The 18,100-nt window shown below is 38.1% G+C and overlaps 1 protein-coding gene across 1 annotated transcript in view; it reads left to right on the top strand.

Moving 5' to 3' along the window:
* Positions 1-1,577: 1,577 nt before the first annotated feature.
* Positions 1,578-18,100, top strand: part of LOC107290284 (rho guanine nucleotide exchange factor 10-like) — a gene marked incomplete at its 5' end in the record, with an annotated part of 50,276 nt that continues 33,753 nt past the window's right edge. Inside the window, 5 exons of the mRNA XM_015819150.1 lie at positions 1,578-1,750; positions 13,963-14,078; positions 14,670-14,797; positions 16,354-16,454; positions 17,812-17,933. Of these exons, the coding sequence (XP_015674636.1) occupies positions 1,578-1,750; positions 13,963-14,078; positions 14,670-14,797; positions 16,354-16,454; positions 17,812-17,933 (640 nt within the window). The remainder of the gene's footprint in view (positions 1,751-13,962; positions 14,079-14,669; positions 14,798-16,353; positions 16,455-17,811; positions 17,934-18,100) is intronic.

The raw sequence follows: 18,100 nt of genomic DNA, 5'->3' as shown, positions 1-18,100 counted from the left end.
GTAGGTAGGTAGGTAGGTAGGTAGATAGATAGATAGATAGATAGATAGATAGATAGATAGATAGATAGATAGATAGATAGATAGATAGATAGATAGTATCCAACTGGGGTGGATTCAAGACTCTTCATTCTTGATATTTTGAATTGTGACATATTTCTAGCTAAAATGTTATTGGGAATGATGCCACTAATGTACTTTTCTTGACTGTAATTTATATTGTTCTGAGTAGTAGCACAACATGAGAAGAAAAATCGAAAATCTGCATTCTGAAGATGATTGTGACCATGTTTACAATCTTCTGTCAAAAACAGACCCTGAAAAAATGCTAAATGCTAATAATAATAATAATAATAATAATAATAATAATGATGATGATGATGATGATGATGATGATGATGATGATAAAGTTGGAAGGGACCTTGGAGGTCATCTAGTCCAACCCCCTGCTCAGGCAGGAAACCCTATACCATTTCGGACAAATGGCTGTCCAGTTTCTTCTTTATGTTCAATGTTAGATATATCTGACATTTGGGGTATTTAACAGACAGTTTTGTTGTGTACAAAAGCCGTGGTGGTGCAGTGATTAGAATGCAGTATTGCAGGCTAATTCACTGATCACTGCTAGGAGTTCGATCCTGACCGGCTCAGCCTTCCATCCTTTCAAGGTCGATGAAATGAGGACCCAGATTGTTGAGGGCAATAGGCTGAATCTGTAAACCGCTTAGAAAGGGCTGTAAAGCACTGTGAAGCGGTATATAAATCTAAGTGCTATTTTTCTTTTTTTTCATTGTTAGCATTGGATGTTTGTTTTTCTGTTTTGTATTCTTGTTGATAAATGAAAATAAATATGTTTTTAAAAAGTCTTTGATAAACATAATGAGTCATTATTGGTCATATTAATGATTAATATTATTAATGACTAATTAATAATATTAATATTAATTAGTCCAGTTCTCCTTTTGCTGTTTGCTCCTCTTGGATTTTTAACCCACTCAATTAATACTTTCTTCTCACTTCCTTGCATGGTTTATATGTTCTGGGAATATCACACGCAAACACGCGCGCGCGCACACACACACACACATACACACTTTGGTGTTTTTATGCTTTGCATCTGCATTCAAGATCTTGAAGCAGTTACACAAGGTGTTTCCTTAAAATGCAGTGTCCTGTGGAGCAATGGGAATTAAATGTGGCCTTTTCCTCTTGGATGATAACATTTTGTACTTCATTTAGAAATAAATCCCCTGGTTGTTTTTTTTCCTGGAAGTTTTTGCTCATTAACCAAAGAAGTAATGTAGCAAAACATTTACAGTTAAGTTTGCTTTTGTTTTAAAAATGAGAAAAATCTTCATGACATCTGCAATTTACCTTGTGGTTTTTGTTAATGCTAGACACAAAACAAGGTAGCAGCATCTGTAAATCCAATTTTGTTCCATTGGGGCTTTTTCTTCTTGTAGAATTAGAACAAAAAGTTATACACTGGGGAGATTTATGTATGAGAACATTAAAAAAAAAGTCTGAAAATAATAAGGAAAAAATGACCTCTTTTCATCATTTTTGTGGCCTTTTTTCAGCTCTTCCCATGAAAGCAGTGGTGTCGTGAGTGGCCAGAGGTACTTATTAAAATGGAGTGTGCCACTTGGGCATGTCGACGTCATAGAGTATGGAAGTAATGATGGTCAAGGAGAGAACTGCAGGTTCCCTTTGCAGTCATCTTCTGAGATCATGGTTACCAATGCCAAGCCAAGTAAGTAGCAGCCGGTTATTATTTGTGAATGGGCTTCACAATGTGAATGTAGATGGGCTTGAAATGCTTACGAAGATCTTTACATTAGTTTTTTTTAAAAAGGTTAATACACGTAGTCCTCGACTTACAACAGTTCATTTAGTGACCGACCATTCAAAGTTACAATGGCACTGAAAATAGTGACTTGTGACTCTTTTTCACACTTACGACCATTGTAGCATCCCCATCGTCACGTGATCAAAATTCAGACACATGGCAACTAACTCTGTCCTGGGGTCACCTGATCCCCTTTTGCAACCTTCTGACAATGGGGAAGCCAAATTCACTTAGCAACCATGTTACTAATTTAACAACTGTGGTAATTCACTTAACAACTGTGGCAAAAATGTTGTAAAATGGGCAAAATTCACTTAACAAATGTCTCACTTAGCAACAACAAATTTTGGGCTCAGTTGTGGTCGTATGTTGAAGACTACTTGTATTCAGAAAACATCTTAAGGATTTCTTATGAGACTGGCATGTATATATTTTATATCGGTACAGGTAGCCCTCAACTTACGACTACAATTGAGCCCAAAATTTCTGAGACACTTAAGTGAGTTTTGTCCCATTTTACAACCTTTCGTGCCAGAGTTGTTAAGTGAATCACTACAGTTGTTAAGTTAGTATGGTTGTTTAGTGAATCTGGCTTCCCCCATTGACTTTGCTTGTCAGGAGGTCACAATAGGTGATCACATGACCCCGGGGCTTTGCAACCATCATACATACATGCCAGTTGCCAAGCAGCTCAGTTTTGATCAAGTGAACATGCTGCAACGGTCATAAGTGTGAAAAAAGTCATAAGTCACTTTTTCCAGCACTGTTGTTACTTCGAACGGTCACTAAACAAAGGGTTGTAAGTCCAGGACTACTCATAGTACATATTATGTTTCACCTAGTGATTTCTCTTTCTGTGTTTGAGCTGCATGGGCAATCATTCACACAAGAAGCTTACAACTAGAGCAGGTCACTTAAGCTTCTGTTTTCAGTAGCCGTTGTGTATTAATCTGGATTAACCAATGGAATTTGGAGAATGTCCCATATTGAAATATAGCCACTTAATCTGCACCCTTTGTATCTCCAAGCCTCCGTAGCAGTTTTCCTATTTTTATTTTTTAAAACATTAAATCTATAAATAAGACAGGTAGGGGAAGATCTTCTGAGAGGCATAGTCTGTTTCCCACAATAAAAAGAAAATTCTACTTTTGTTGCAAAATCAGTTTTACTGTGTAGCTGAAGAATGACCCATCTTCATCCTTGTTAGAAAACTTCTAGAATCAAAGATCAACACTGCAAGAAGCTATTTACTTTGGATTGACTTTTGGTAATGGGTTAGTGAAATCATTCTTCCTTGAAGTAATGATTCAGCAGGTGGCAGCACTTGGTTTACCTAGTCGGTACTCAGAAGCTAATCTGGGTTGCTGCCAGTTAGTACTTAGATGAGAAATCTCCAGGATTGTAAATTACACTAGAAAATAAACCATCTCAGAAGAAGCCAGTAACTAATCACTTCCGTAGTGTTGGCAAGAAAACGACATGCCTATAGAATCTTTCAACAGTAGATCTCAATTTGAAGGAGAATTTTCTTTTTGCATTGCATACATTTATCAGTGGTACTCTCAAAATAGCATAAAAAGCATGCAGAGTTTTTTTTAAGAACCCCCTAGAAACAATATAGTCCTATCTGTCTTTTCCGTTTCAGTCTAGAATTGAGCACAGCTCCTGTCTGTGTAGTTTATTCTAGCTTTTCCATCTTGGTGTGGTCTCTGGATACTAAGACTAGAAAAATTCCCAGCTATTGTAACCAACTGGCTAAGAATGGTTAAAATTATGCTACTAATACAACTGGGAGGCACTATTTTCTATAAACGTATTGTTCACGTTCTTGTTCTTTATATCTTCTTTATGTAGCTATTTTTGTTTTATTTCATAGTGGTGAGAAGAATAGATGCTTTTTAGACACAAAATGGAGCTGTGGACTACTGTATAGAGAGAGGAGAGAAAGAGAAAGCACCCAATGGTTAAATAAAGACAAGATAAAGATAAAAAAAAAATAAAAATCTTATCTGATCAGTGCCCAAAATGATGGCAGTTAGAGCATACTGTACAATTTAGCTATTGTTGAAATTATTCAACTGGGTGGGTTGCACTTTTATATGATACTATGTGACATTACAACGAACAAAAACATATGAGAACTGCCTTAGCACCAACACAGTTTGCTAATAACTTTTATGAAGCTATTTGGACTACCTTAGAAGTCATTTGAAAGAGGAATACCAAATTCTTCTTTAGAACCTGTCAAGGTGAAATGTTGGGGCAATGTTTCTCAGACTGTAAGATATGTGGACTTGAACTCCCAGAATGCTCCAGCCAGAGTCATTGCTTTCCCTTGGCCTGTCTTGTGAATGAAAACTTGCAGGAAAGAAAATCCCATTCCTAAAAGCAGAATGGAAAGTTCTAGGTCAGGGGTCTTCAGACTTGGCCCTTTTATGACTTGTGGACCTCAACTCCAGAATTCCACAACCAGCGTGCCTGGCTGAGGAATTCTAGGAGTTGAAGTCCACAAGTCATAAAAGGGCCAAGTCTGAAGACCCCTGTTCTAGGTGCTGAAAAAACATTAAGTAACCACAGAAGGCCGTTGGCATGGAATCCACATGACTCAGAAATTCTGATCTGCAAGAACAACAGAAGAAATCGCATCAGCACTTTGAGATTTGAATGAACTTTTGTTGTAGAGTGTAAGAATTAAATGCACACAATAGCTGGGCTCACACATTGCACTTCGCCTAGATATGACTTGTTCATAAATGATGGCTTATTACGCTGAGTTGAAGCCAATTTTGATCTATGCTCTCAGCCATTAAGCAAACAGTAGCTTACTGTGATGCACGAAGCAAATCAGTAAATATTTGCAACCTCTTCAGTTTCTTGGAGAAAAACAGCAGTTCTGTGCTTCTTTTATAGAGATGATTAGATTTTCTAAGAAATGTGAAGGGTTGGGCATTTAATTGATTGTAATGAAATAAAAAAAAAGTAGTTATATGTGTGTGATCTTCATTTCACAACATATGTTAAATTCCGTGGTGCCTTCATAGCTCCCAGGCTGGTTATGCTTCCTTTAACTGATCTTTCCACCCACCTGCATTTAATATCATTACCTCTTCCCTTGAGACTTGTGCTGTTGCTGTGCAGCTTGTGAAAACTTAGTGAGCTTTTGTTGTTGTTAAAGAGCACTGTAGAGAGTGTACACTTAGAACAATAGGATGTGCTTTAATGAAGACAAAGAGGCTTTAAGAGCAACGGAAGGTCCCACATTATTATTCTCACTAGCTATAGTGTGGTGGTAGGTACACTGGGATGGGTCTCCCAAAAGAAAAGTCTCAACACGAAAGAAAATTTCTCTTGAGATCAAATGCCCTATACCAGGGGTAGGCAACCTTGGCTCTCTTATGACTTGTGGACTTCAACTCCCAGAATTCTTGAGCCAGCCATGCTCAGGAATTCTGGGAGTTGAAGTCCACAAGTCATAAAAGAGCCAAGGTTGCCTACCCCTGGTATAGGCAGTCACCAAGAGTCTAGACTGATTGATATTGATACTCCCATTTGTGAGTGGAAGTAATATACGTAGTCATTGACTTAGGCTGTGGTTGCCGGCGCCTCGGCATAGTCAGCTGACTCCATCGCTGACTATAGGGGGTGAAATTTTGGCCCCCTCAGAGAGGGCACGCAACTTGGGTGTCCTCCTGGATCCACGGCTGACATTGGGTGTCCTCCTGGATCCACGGCTGACATTGGAAGATCATTTGTCGGCCGTGACCAGGGGGGCGTTCTATCAGGTCCGCCTGATTTACCAGTTGCGTCCATTTCTGGACCGGGACGCTTTGCGCACAGTCACTCAAGCTCTGGTCACCTCCCGCCTGGACTACTGTAATGCGCTCTACATGGGGCTCCCTTTGAGGAGCACCCGGAGACTTCAACTGGTCCAGAATGCGGCCGCGCGGGCGGTGTTGGGAGGGACTCGTCGCTCCCATGTAACACCGCTTCTGCGCGAGCTGCACTGGTTGCCAGTGGTCTTCCGAGTGCGCTTTAAGGTGTTAGTTACCANTGGAACGAACTACCCCCCGAGATCCGGACGATTCCGGATCTCCTTACCTTCCGCCGTGCCCTCAAGACATGGCTTTTCCAGCAAGCGGGCCTGACCTAGGGAGGATTTTATTTAGGGTGATTTTAAAAATAATTTTAAATAGAGACACAGCTTCTAATATTCGGTTTTTTAATCTGGTTTTATAGGGGTTTGTATTTTTTATGCTTTGTATTTGTACTGTTTTTAATACGCTGTGCACCGCCCTGAGTCCTGCGGGAGAAGGGCGGTATATAAATTAAATTAATAATAATAATAATAATAATAATTGAGCCCAGAAATTAAGCGAAACAGTTGTTAAGTGAATTTTGCACCATTTTAATGACATTTCTTGCCACAGTTGTTAAGTGGATCGCTGTACTTGTTAAGTTAGTAACACAGCTGTCAAGTGAATCTGGCTTCTCCATTGACTTTGCTTGACAGAAGATTGCAAAAGGTGATGACCTGACCCTGGGACATTGCAACCGTCAAATATGAGCCAATTGCCAATGGTCCAGATTTTGACCATGTGACCATAGAGACGCTGCAATGGTTGTAAGTGTGAAAAAACGTCAGTCAGTTTTTCAATGCCATTGTAACTTTGAGCGGTCACTGAACAGATACTTGTAAGCCAAGGACTACTTGTACAATAATCTTCAGGTTTCTAAAAGAGGTCATCTAGAGGATGGAGTGAACTGTTCTCTGTTGTCCTGTAGGGTAGGACTAGAAGCCCTGGGTTCAGAAAACAGATTTAGATTAGTTATTAGGAAAATATTCCTGACAGGAAGAGCTCTCAAAGAATGGAACAAGTTTCTTTATGAAATGGTTTCTTCCCCTCATTGTTCATCTTCAAACAGAGACTGTATAATCATTTGATGTGCTGTAATACAGGGGTCCCCAACGTGTGGGCCATGGCCCACTATCAGGCTGTGGCCTAGTCGACACCGTTGCACGTATGTCTGCATGTGCGTGCGCATGGCCCCACTCATGCGATCAGCACCGCAAGCGTCAAGGGCGTTTGTGGCCCCACTTGCACGAGCGTCGTGAGTGTTCGTGGCCCCACTCATATAAGCACCTCATGGGCGTTTGCGGCTCCACTCGCGCAAGCCTTGTTGCGGGCGCTTGCACCTCATTCGCACAAGTGTTGCCACAATCGTTGCAGGTGTTTGCACGTGCACACATGCACCTGCCCCTCCCACAAAATCTTTCCCTCTCCTCCCCCACTCCGGGTCGCCATTGCTTTAATAGATTTTACATTTAGCAAAGGGTCAGTTTAGGTGACCTGAGGTACCTTTCAACGCCATGGTTCTACGTACTGTAAGATTTTTAACATCACAACTTCTACTTGCTTCTGAGAAAACTGATGTAGCTTCACTTTGCCAATTTTAGGGAATGTGTGAGTTACCTAATAGATTAATAGGGAAGATTAAAGATTATGCTTTTCTAACCTTAGAACAATGTTTAATTCCCCAAATCACTGTATTTGCCTCTGTAAAATTAAACATGATTTGATCAGATTTCAGTGTCACTTTAATTTCCATCTTCATTTGTGAGCTTGTTTAATACATAATCATGTTTCATTCCAACTGAGAACTCAAGTTTTTTGTGAATTCTGTTTTGTAAATTTAATTGGATTTATCATGCCAAGCAAACATCAGAATCTCCTCTGCTATTCAGGTTCTTCAATTGGGCATGACAACCAGGAGTGGGTGGCAATTTCAGAGGTAACCAAGGAAAGGCACAGGGCTAGTGGCAACTATTGTTATGTGTATTAAGAGCTTATGTAACATATACACACACACAAAGAGATGCAGGCAGTTTGTATAGTTAGAAAATCTAAAAAGACATAGTTGCTTGATCCCTACCTTTAATATTAATGAGGGATATTTTATGCCAATCTGTTGGAGATCAACATCTAAATCATCAATGAAACCTTTCCTTTATTTGAACCCTGTTTCTGTAGGATTCTTGGTTTGGTTTCTTTTTTGTAATAAAAGTCTTGCTTCTGAATGTTTGGTAAGATGAAAAAATACAACCTTATGTAACTCTACACTTTCATTATAGGTAGATCAGATCTACACAATGGTTGGGTCACTAGCAACCACAATTATTTTCGTATTGTTTAGATCACAGATAGTTTCATATTAGAACATGCTGCATTGCTTTGTCAATCCTATGTTCTTGATCTGTCTGCATGAGCATGTATGCATCTGAATTTATTCAAGGTGGTTCCCACTTTTGGCCTGTGGTGCCTATTTTCACAGAGTGGGAACAGCTGGGTTCACAGAATGGAAACAGCTGGAAAACAGAAAATCCCAACCTGTCCTATTTCTACCATTTTAATTGGCACAAAGTCATGAACAGAATTCAGAGATTTTAATTTCAAAATAGTAAGAATTTTTCTCATTCTTAGTATAGGGCTTCCTATGAAGAAAAGTCTTACAGGACAGGATTTCTTGTATTACAGGAGACAGGTGCACAAAATTACATAGCAAAATGTTCCTAGATTTGTATATATACACAAACGTATATAGCTTAGTCATTTGTGTTGAACCAATCTATAGCTAAACATGCATGCACATAGACTTATAATGTGCCATCAAGTTGTTTTCAAATCCTAGTGATACATAAATTAATTCACATGTTCGTTCACACTTGTATGGCATCTCACAAAAAGTGACTCACTCTCAGCCCAGCTCATCTCAGAGGGTTGTTATTGTGGGGAAAATAGGAGGAGGGAGGAGTGTTGGATATATATAAAGTTACCTTTATAGATTTCTAAGTCTGCAAATAATTATTCATTAAAAATATTTTTATTTGTTGTTGTTAAGTAAATTCCTGGTATCTGATTTTTTAGCAGTAATATTAAACCCTGTTGTTGCAGATACTGCTTTTCTTTTTCAGGTGCATACCATGGCATCATTTTGGTCCAGGCTAGAAACTAGGAAACTGAGTTCTAATCCCACTTTAGGCATGAAAGTCAGCTGGGTGACTTTGGGCCAGTTATTCTCTCAGCCCACCCACTTCACAGGGTTGTTATTATGGGGAAAATAAGAGGAGGGAGGAATATTGTGTATGTTCTCTATTTTGCGTTTTCTTATATAAGTAATAAAGGTGGGGGGAAAAATCAAATATACTTTATGGCTTAATGAAAACTATATGGCCTGTGGTGCCTTCACAATATTCTTCATAATTACTGTCACCGTCAATAATACGACTTCTTTGTATGCTTTACCCTAATAATGTAACTATTTCCAGGAATCTTATCTTCCTTGTGTGTCCATTTTATTTTGCATATGCATAGTAACTATCCATTCATTGGGTAGGAAATTGAACTCAGATTTTGTCAAAAGTCCAAAATTCATCCACTGAAGTCTAATGGTCCTTGGTTCTTTTTCCTGTGCTGCTGTTTCTGTACTGCTTATGTAAATACTGTATAACTGCATTAATTATAACTATGTTTGGACAACATGATTTACCACAGGTTATGATTAGTTGTAAACATATCTAAACGCAGCTGGTTTTTGTAGCACATGGGAATAGGCATGTAGAACCTATCTGTGGCTTCTTAAAGCTATTTTTCCCCAGAAATATGTGTGGCTGCACAAAAAAAACCCTGTGCAATAGATAAGGACCAGCTGGCATGACAAGGCATATTCACAAGTTGTCATCAACTATGCTTGTGATTTAATCTGAACATTGTTATATACATACAAAAATTAAAAATAGTAACATCTTCCTAAAATGAAAATTCAATTTATGCTGAATCTCAAAAGATAAAAGAACTTCTTTGAAATTTGCCTTTATTTCTATTTGAAAAGTTGCAAAATTGAAAAGAACAGCAATATTTTTTTTAAAAAAACATCCCTACACTTCACCCTTATGAATCTGCCCACATCTTAATTTGCTTTCCCTTTTTCATTTTCTTTATCCTTAAGTACTTTAATTGTTTTTTAAGCAACCTTCCAAAGGGATACCAGTTATCTCCTGTAAGTTTTCTTGTAAAACAGACTCGGAGACATTGATAAAGTCAATTACATTAAGTCGGTTTCTTTCCATTGCACCTTCGATAAGGAAGTGAGGGTTTTGTTAAAAGTTATTAATTACTATTGATACAATGACATAAATAATGTCTAAAAACGGATACCTTACCAGAAAGGTTTAGAACACGCTTTCAAAAGCTGGCTGGGGAATTGTGGGATGGAATTGAAATTCTGCACATTTAGAGTACCCCAGATTAAGAAAGGGGGTTATATATTGTACATAATTACAGAAAACAATGCTACAATTGCTCAGGGATAAGCATGCTCTTATCTAGAATGAAAAACAAAATCAGAATAGATATTTATTAGCACTCTGGGTTCTTACATTCTTAAATGTGTATACTCAAGCACATTTATGAAACATATATTAAATAATAAGCATTGCCTTCTAATCTTAAAGCCTGCATACAGATTTATTTAAAGTTTATACTGCTTATTTAATCAGTTCATTTGATCAGTTAAAAACACAAACATCTTAATAGCTGTACACACTCCTGATTAATTGAATAGTAGATCTTTTTAAAAAGGAATCATGTTTATAAGTATTTAAATACAGATGGTGAGCACAGTCTTAAATATGACATGAAGTGATATTGTTCTGCTGTGCTGTTCTGCAATCATACATGGAAATTAAAAGATACTTGGGATTAACAATTTCTTTTGATTGCATAATATATACAAATAGACTAATCTACTCCGATTTATATGCTAAATCATTGAGATACATGTAATTGGAAGACTGCCCTTCTAATTAAGTTCTTCTTCTTCAGAAACATACCCAGAATGTACAGATTGTCTTTCTAATTGCTGAAACCAAATTATTTAGCTTGTGTTTCTGCTGATTCTGGCACTTACTTTTGTTTAATGTATTCCCACTGATGCTGCCATTTGTCAGTTTGATATCAGATGTGGACTCTTTATTGTTCTGTTTATGATAGAGAAAAACAAATACCTAAATTCGATATATTTAAAACACTGATTGAACCAAAGTGTTCTCAGTTTTTCTCTGAAAAGCATGGCTGTAACTTAAATTCCAAAATATAGAAAGATCACATTATATCCTCTTTGTGATAAAGGAATAAATTATAGTTAATCATTTGATCATCTGTTAGCAATTTAATCAATGTAATTAATATTTAATTATTGCAGCCTAATACTTACTTTAATTTAGGGTTGGATTAGGTTGGGTATGATATTTGGATGAGTTTTTGTTATGTTTTTGAAAGAATTAATAGTTAAATTGAAAATAGAGTTTGAATTTTATAAAATGAAATGGAGAAAACCATTGTTTTTACAGTGTTTATTGCAGGGGTCCCCAGCCTATGGGCCGCAGCACCCTACTGGGCTGTGGCCTACTGGCCACTGGGCCACGGGACAGGGTGGCTCACCCCCACTCATGCTAGCACCTGCAGACCCGTTTGCGTATGCACGCGGGGTTAGTGGCGGTGGCTAGCACCTGCACGTCTGCAAATGGAGCCACTAACATGCACACGGTTGCAGGTCCCATTTGCGCATGCATGTGGGGCTAGTGTGGCGGCTAGTGCCTACGCGCCTGTACAAATGGGTTGTACAGGCGCGTAGGCACTAGCCGCCACACTAGCCCCACATGCATGCGCAAATGGGACCTTTTAGTGGGGAAAAAATCAAAATAAACCTATAATAAAATGGTTGCATAAGTGTGCACACCCTTAAACTAATACTTTTTGAAGACCTTTTGATTTTATGACAATATTCAGTTTTTGAGATAGGAGCCTATTGGCATGGCATCTTGCCTTGGGCATTTCTGCGCACTCTGCCTTGCAAAGTCCTCCTAGTGCACAACCCTCTTCAGGTCACCCACAGATTTTTCAATTAAAATCGTACCAGGCCTCTGGCTGGCCCATTCAAAAACTTTGATCTTCCTCTGGTGAAGCCATTCTTTTGTTGATTTGGAGATATGCTTTAGGTCTTTGTCATGTTGAAAGGTAAAATTCCTCTTCACTTTCAGCATTTTAGCAGAGGCCTGAAGATTTTGTGCCAAAATTAACTGATATTTGGAACTATTTATAAATTCCCTCCACTTTGAGTAAAACCCTAGTTACAGCTGAACAAAAGCAGCCCAAAAGCATAATGCTTCACTGTGGGTATGGTGTACTTTTGATGATGCTATGTTTTTGCGCCAAACATACTTTTTGGAATTATGGCTAAAAAGTTCAACCTTGGTCTCGTCAGACCATAACACATTTTCTCACATGCTTTTGTCAGAATTGAAGTAGTTTTTTGCAAAATGTAGCCAGTTTGGATGTTTTTTTTCTTGTTTTTTCATCAATTTTGGACGGACATCCAGTTCTTGGTAATTTCGGTGTTGTACCATATTTTCTCCAACAACAACAACAACAACAACAACAACAACAACAACAACAATAATAATAATAATAATAATAAATTGGATGGGACCTTGGAGGTCATCTAGTCCAACCCCCTGCTCAGGCAGGAAACCCTATACCATTTTGGACAAATGGCTGTCCGGTCTCTTCTTAAAAACTGCCAGTGTTGGAGCATTCACTGCTTCTGGAGGCAGGTTGTTCCACTGGTTAATTGTTCTAACTGTCAGGAAATTTCTCCTTAGTTCTAGGTTGCTTCTCTCCTTGATTAGTTTCCATCCATTGCTTCTTGTCCTGCCTTCAGGCGTTTTGGAAAATAGCTTGACTCCCTCTTCTTTGTGGCAGCCCCTGAGATATTGGAACACTGCTATCATGTCCCCCCTCGTCCTTCTCTTCATTAAACTGGAAATACCCAATTCCAGCAACCGTTCCTTATATGCTTTAGCCTCCAGTCCCCTAATCATCTTTGTTGCTCTTCTCTGTACTCTTCCTAGAGCAGGGGTCCTCAACCTTGGCAATTTTAAGACTTGTAGACTTCAACTCCCAGAATTCCTCAGCCAGCAAAGCAAAGCTGGCTGAGGAATTCTGGGAGTTGAAGTCCACAAATCTTAAAATTGCCAAGGTTGAGGACCTGTTCTAGAGTCTCAATATCTTTTTTACATCGCAGTGACCAAAACTGGATGCAGCATTCCAAGTGTGGCCTTACCAAGGCATTGTAAAGTGGTATTAACACTTCACGTGATCTTGATTCTATCCCTCTGTTAATTCAGCCTAGCACTGTGTTGGCCTTTTTGGCAGCTGCAGCACACTGCTGGCTCATATTTAGGTGATTATCCACTAGGACTCCGAGATCCCTCTCACAGTTACTACTATTGAGCAAGGTACCCCCTATACTATACCTGTACATTTGGTTTTTCTTGCCTAAATGTAGAACCTTGCTTTTTTCACCATTGACTTTTATTTTGTTAGATAGTGCCCGGTGTTCAAGTCTGTCCAGATCCTTCTCTATCTTAAGCCTGTCTTCTGGAGTGTTGGCTATTCCTGCCAGCTTGGTGTCATCTGCAAATTTGATGAGTTCCCCACTTGTTGATGACTGTCTTCACTATGTTCCGTGGTATATCCAATGCCTTGGAAATTTTTTTTGTATCCTTCTCCTGACTGATACTTTCCAACAATGAGATCTGTAAGCTCTTTGTAGACCATGGCTTTTGCTATAAGAGGCAACTGAGTAAATGTCAGAAAAACCCTACTACAACATCTGACTGTTATATGGGCTTGATTAGAATGACACTAATTGATGGCAGGTGTCTACGGACTACTATTTAACATCACTTTGAATGTGATTGGTTATTTCTCAGCACAGCCACATGCCTACTTATAAGGGATATGCACGTTATGCAACCACATTATTATACATTATTTTATTGTTATTTTTCCTCCTACAAGATTTTAGTTTACTTTTCAGTTGAATTGTACAGCTTATAAATTGTATTTTTTACATCTCAAAAACCTGACACTTTGATAGGGGGTGTGTATATCCACTTTAGGTACTATTCTGATAACTTTGGTTGCAAAGTGTATTGTTTGTCTAATAACTGTCTTACTTTATAAACATATTTAATTACATATTTTTTTATGTTCTAGATAAGCTTTATATGGGACCAGGGCAACTGTACAGTGATTTGCAGAACCTCTTACATGACTTGAATGTAGTTGGCCAAATCAGTCAACTAGTATGCAGTCTGAAGGGAAACTACCAGGTAATTAAGTGATGGCTGTAGAATTAAGTTTCCAGATTAAACGAACACCTTTCCTCTTTTGTGCGATACTAATGCGATTATTGCTAAATGGTAAACTGGAGAGTTGTAAGGAGATTAGCAATGCCTTGCTGAGTTTGTTGTACTTAACCTATTTGCGTATGTGCAGTCTAAGCATAGGGCATTTAATAGGGTATTTTTATTCCGTGATGTTAAGGAAAATGTCATACGCTTGTATCATGAATTAATAACAGTATTTCTTTAGCATGGGGCGTTGTGCTATCAAGCCTGTTTAAGCATTATTTAATCCTATAACATGTTTTTTTTTCTCTTGTTTTAATCCATGCTCTACAACATGTTTGTGCCTGTGTCCCTTTCAAGTAAAAATGATATAGAATGGCAGTAGACTTCTGCTATTTAATGCAGGCCTTTCCAGGTAGCATCTGCAAAGGAAATTCTAGCTTAAATTCTGACGATGTATCTTAAAATGGCTTGCAGCCCAGCCTCACAGGTTTTTGATACCACGGGCGAAATAAACGTAATGTAACATTGTATGAACTTCAACATTTGTTCTTCTTGTTGTTGCTCCACCAGAATTTAAATCAATCGGTGGCTCATGATTGGACCTCAGGTTTGCAGAAACTCATTTTGAAAAAAGAAGATGAAATTAGAGCTGCAGACCGCTGTCGGATTCAGCTTCAGCTTCCAGGAAAACAGGACAAGTTAGTAGCAACCTTGAGCTAGAGAGGAGACGTACATTTTCTGGAAAGCACCTGAGGGAGACGTTGTCATGAAAGCCAGCACAGTAAAATGTAGCTTCTGGGTAGGAGGAAGAGGAGGATCATGTTTAGTGACGCAAAATAAGTATGATAGCCATGTGCTTAGGAAGCAGGTCTTGATAAGATCTGTCTCTATATGTGAGACATTTTTCTGGCAGCAGTTTTCAAGGACTCCCTAATTGCTGCTTAATAAGCTGCAGGCAAATAGTACCTAATAATTTATATTACGTTCAAGATGTGAGCAGGCAGCATGCACCTCATAACTACAGAAGTAGGAAGTGTTTTAGGTGTCCCAAGGGAAATAAAATCCCATTAGCTAACCGATGCTGTGTTTATTTAGTTCAATGTCTTTTCTGTATATGCGTATACAGGTAGTCCTCAACTTACAACAATTTGTTTAGTGACCATTCAAAGTTACAGTGGCACAGAGAATAAGTGACTTATGGCCCCTTTTCACACTTACGACAGTTGCGGCATCCCCATGGTCATGTGATCTAAATTCAGATGCTTGGCAACTGACTCACATTTAGGATTTCTTATATAAGAAATCATATTTATGATGGTTGTAATGTCCCGGGATCATGTGACCACCTTTTGCGACCTTCTGACAAACAAAGTCAATGGGGAATCCAGTAACAGCCATGTTGCTAACTTAACAACTGCAGTCGTTCACTTGACAAATACAACAGGAAAGATTGTAAAAATGGGGGAAAACTCACTTAACAAATGTCTCACTTAGCAACAAAAGTTCTGGGCTCAATTGTGGTTGTAAGTAGAGGACTACTTGCAGTTGAGCCAGCAATCCTCCTTCTCTAGACATTTGATACAGATTTAAAAAAACAGAACTTCATAAGGAATCAAACTTCCTTTCCTTGTATGAGAATGGACAGTTGTGTCCCCCTCAGCCTGACTGCTTATTATTTTCTTATTCTCTAACATATTTCAGAAGTTATAAGAAATCCTAATCTGGTCAATTTCTGTAACCCTGTTTCAGTATGCCAATACTGTACCAATCTGCTAGCTTTGATTTTACACCAGCAGCAACCCACAGGTAAAAGAGATAGTATCACAACTCTGACATAACTTGTATTCCTCAGTGGAAGGAGAAGCACAATTGTCTGAAAGGCTGTGCAAGGTTACCAATATAGGACATTGATCACTTATGCTACGAATGGAGTCAGAATAATGGGATACAATGACTATGAATATCAGCCTCTTGTCCCAAAATACAGAAACAGGAATGTTTCCCAACTCTGGGAGAGTTGATAGGCCTTTACTTAGATAGGCATTAAATAAAACCTATTTGCAAGTTATGGAAGTGTACCTTTCAATGTTGTAAAAAATACTAATGCTGTTCAGTAGAATGTATAATAATTTATTTGGTGCTACAGTTGTAGCTAATGAATAGTTGTTTTCATCTTGATAAAAGAGCATATGGAATACTTTTATTTTATATGTAGCAGGAATATGCACTGACTTACTTTCTTTAATTTTAATAGATCAGGACGGCCTACTTTCTTTACGGCTGTGTTCAATACATTTACACCTGCCATCAAACAGTCGTGGATCAGAAGTTTACAAATGGCTAAGCTTGCTTTAGGTAAGTTTTTTCTTTGTGCTTGAAACTTACATAAATTAAACTAAAGGACAGTTAGCTTTGCCTTCTGAATGATTTGTGGCAAAGGAGAGAAACACTTAACAGAGAATCAGTTAATTTATTCTAGATAGTGACCAGCAAATTCAAAAACAATCAATTGAGAGAGAGAGAAAATCAGTTGTTCTTTGCCAGGAATCTCTAGGATCAACCGTTTCAATCCTGGAATAAGGTCAGCAGCTACGAAGAAATTAGTCTAATGAAAATATGAAGCTAGATGTAGTCAAGCTTTTTTTGCTAATTTATATTATAGTTGAAAGGGCGCGATGGCTCAGCCATTAAAGACTCTGAGCTTGTCAGCAGGAAAGCTGACAGCTCAGGTTTGAGACTGTAGTACCGTGGAACAGGGGGAATTCCCATTACTTGCCCCAGCTCCTGGCCACCTAGCAATTCAAAAGCGAGTAGATAAATAGCAATTCAGTGGGAAGGTACGTGCTTTGACATATGGTCATAGTAACCACATGGCCACAGAAATGTCTTTGGACTACGTTGGCTTCCTCAGCTAAGAAACGGAGATGAACACTGCCCACTAGAGTCGGACATGACTGGACAGGGGGAACATTTACTATAACCTTATTATGCATTGATTTGAACTTCTTTGTCTATCCTTTTGCTATTTTATTCTGTGTATGCATGGTGGTAATGCTGGGGTTTCTCCTGCTGGCAAAAATATTGATTCCTTTTTTTTCTCTCTCCCTTCTTTAATATATAATATTATTATTACTATAATATAGTAATAGTATAATAATATACTATTATTTAATATATAATATTATTATTACTATAATATATATAATAAACACTATATCTTCTCATTATATTGATGCATTCGCTCTGCTTTGGAAGTAGCCTAACAGTCCTTGAAGTTAAGATCTATAGAAGGATTAACCCATCACATCTCTGTGTGTCCATGTGAACACTCTTTTACAAGACTGTTTAAGTTAATATATTTGTTGGAAGGTCATCTTTTAAATAGATATCTGCATGAGAAATTTTTTCTAGAGATTTTCTAAATATTGGTTATCTTTTAAAACGTGATTTTTGAATACGTAAATGTTGCCTTCTAGATTTAAGCAGGATAAGGCTGCAAAGTTTCTCTAGAACCTCCCATTATTAACTTTAACCTTTATGCCTTTATGTATTAAACAACTTTGTGGGCATTTAAAAGAAAACATTTGATTACTTGCTTATTCTACAGAGACAGTTGCTAGAAAATAAATGTCTATTTAATTTGATACATAAAAACATAGCAATAACTTATTGAAAAACAAAGACATTTCTTTTTTCCCTTTTGCCATTACAGCTGATGAAAATCTGCTGGGTTGGTTCTGCATAGATGATGACGGGAATCAGATTAAAAAAGAGAAACATCCACTCCTTGTGAAGCACATGCCTGTGATGATGGCCAAACAGCAGGAATTTAAGGTAAAGATCATCAATTTAGTTTGCTAAATAGCTAATGCACATATTGAAACTTGCATGGGCTAATATGTACTTTACCTAAAGTTAAGTTTATTTCCTCTTTGTTATTTGGACTGAAAGCATTTTCTAGTAGCTTATTTAATGTCACCCTCCAAAATTGACATGATGTC

The sequence above is a fragment of the Protobothrops mucrosquamatus genome, unplaced genomic scaffold (assembly GCF_001527695.2).
Source record: "Protobothrops mucrosquamatus isolate PMUCROS unplaced genomic scaffold, P.Mucros_1.0 scaffold864, whole genome shotgun sequence".
NCBI classification, from domain to species: Eukaryota; Metazoa; Chordata; class Lepidosauria; order Squamata; family Viperidae; genus Protobothrops; species Protobothrops mucrosquamatus.
Note: the sequence above shows the minus strand (reverse complement) of the source record. Positions and strands in the feature narration are given on the sequence as shown.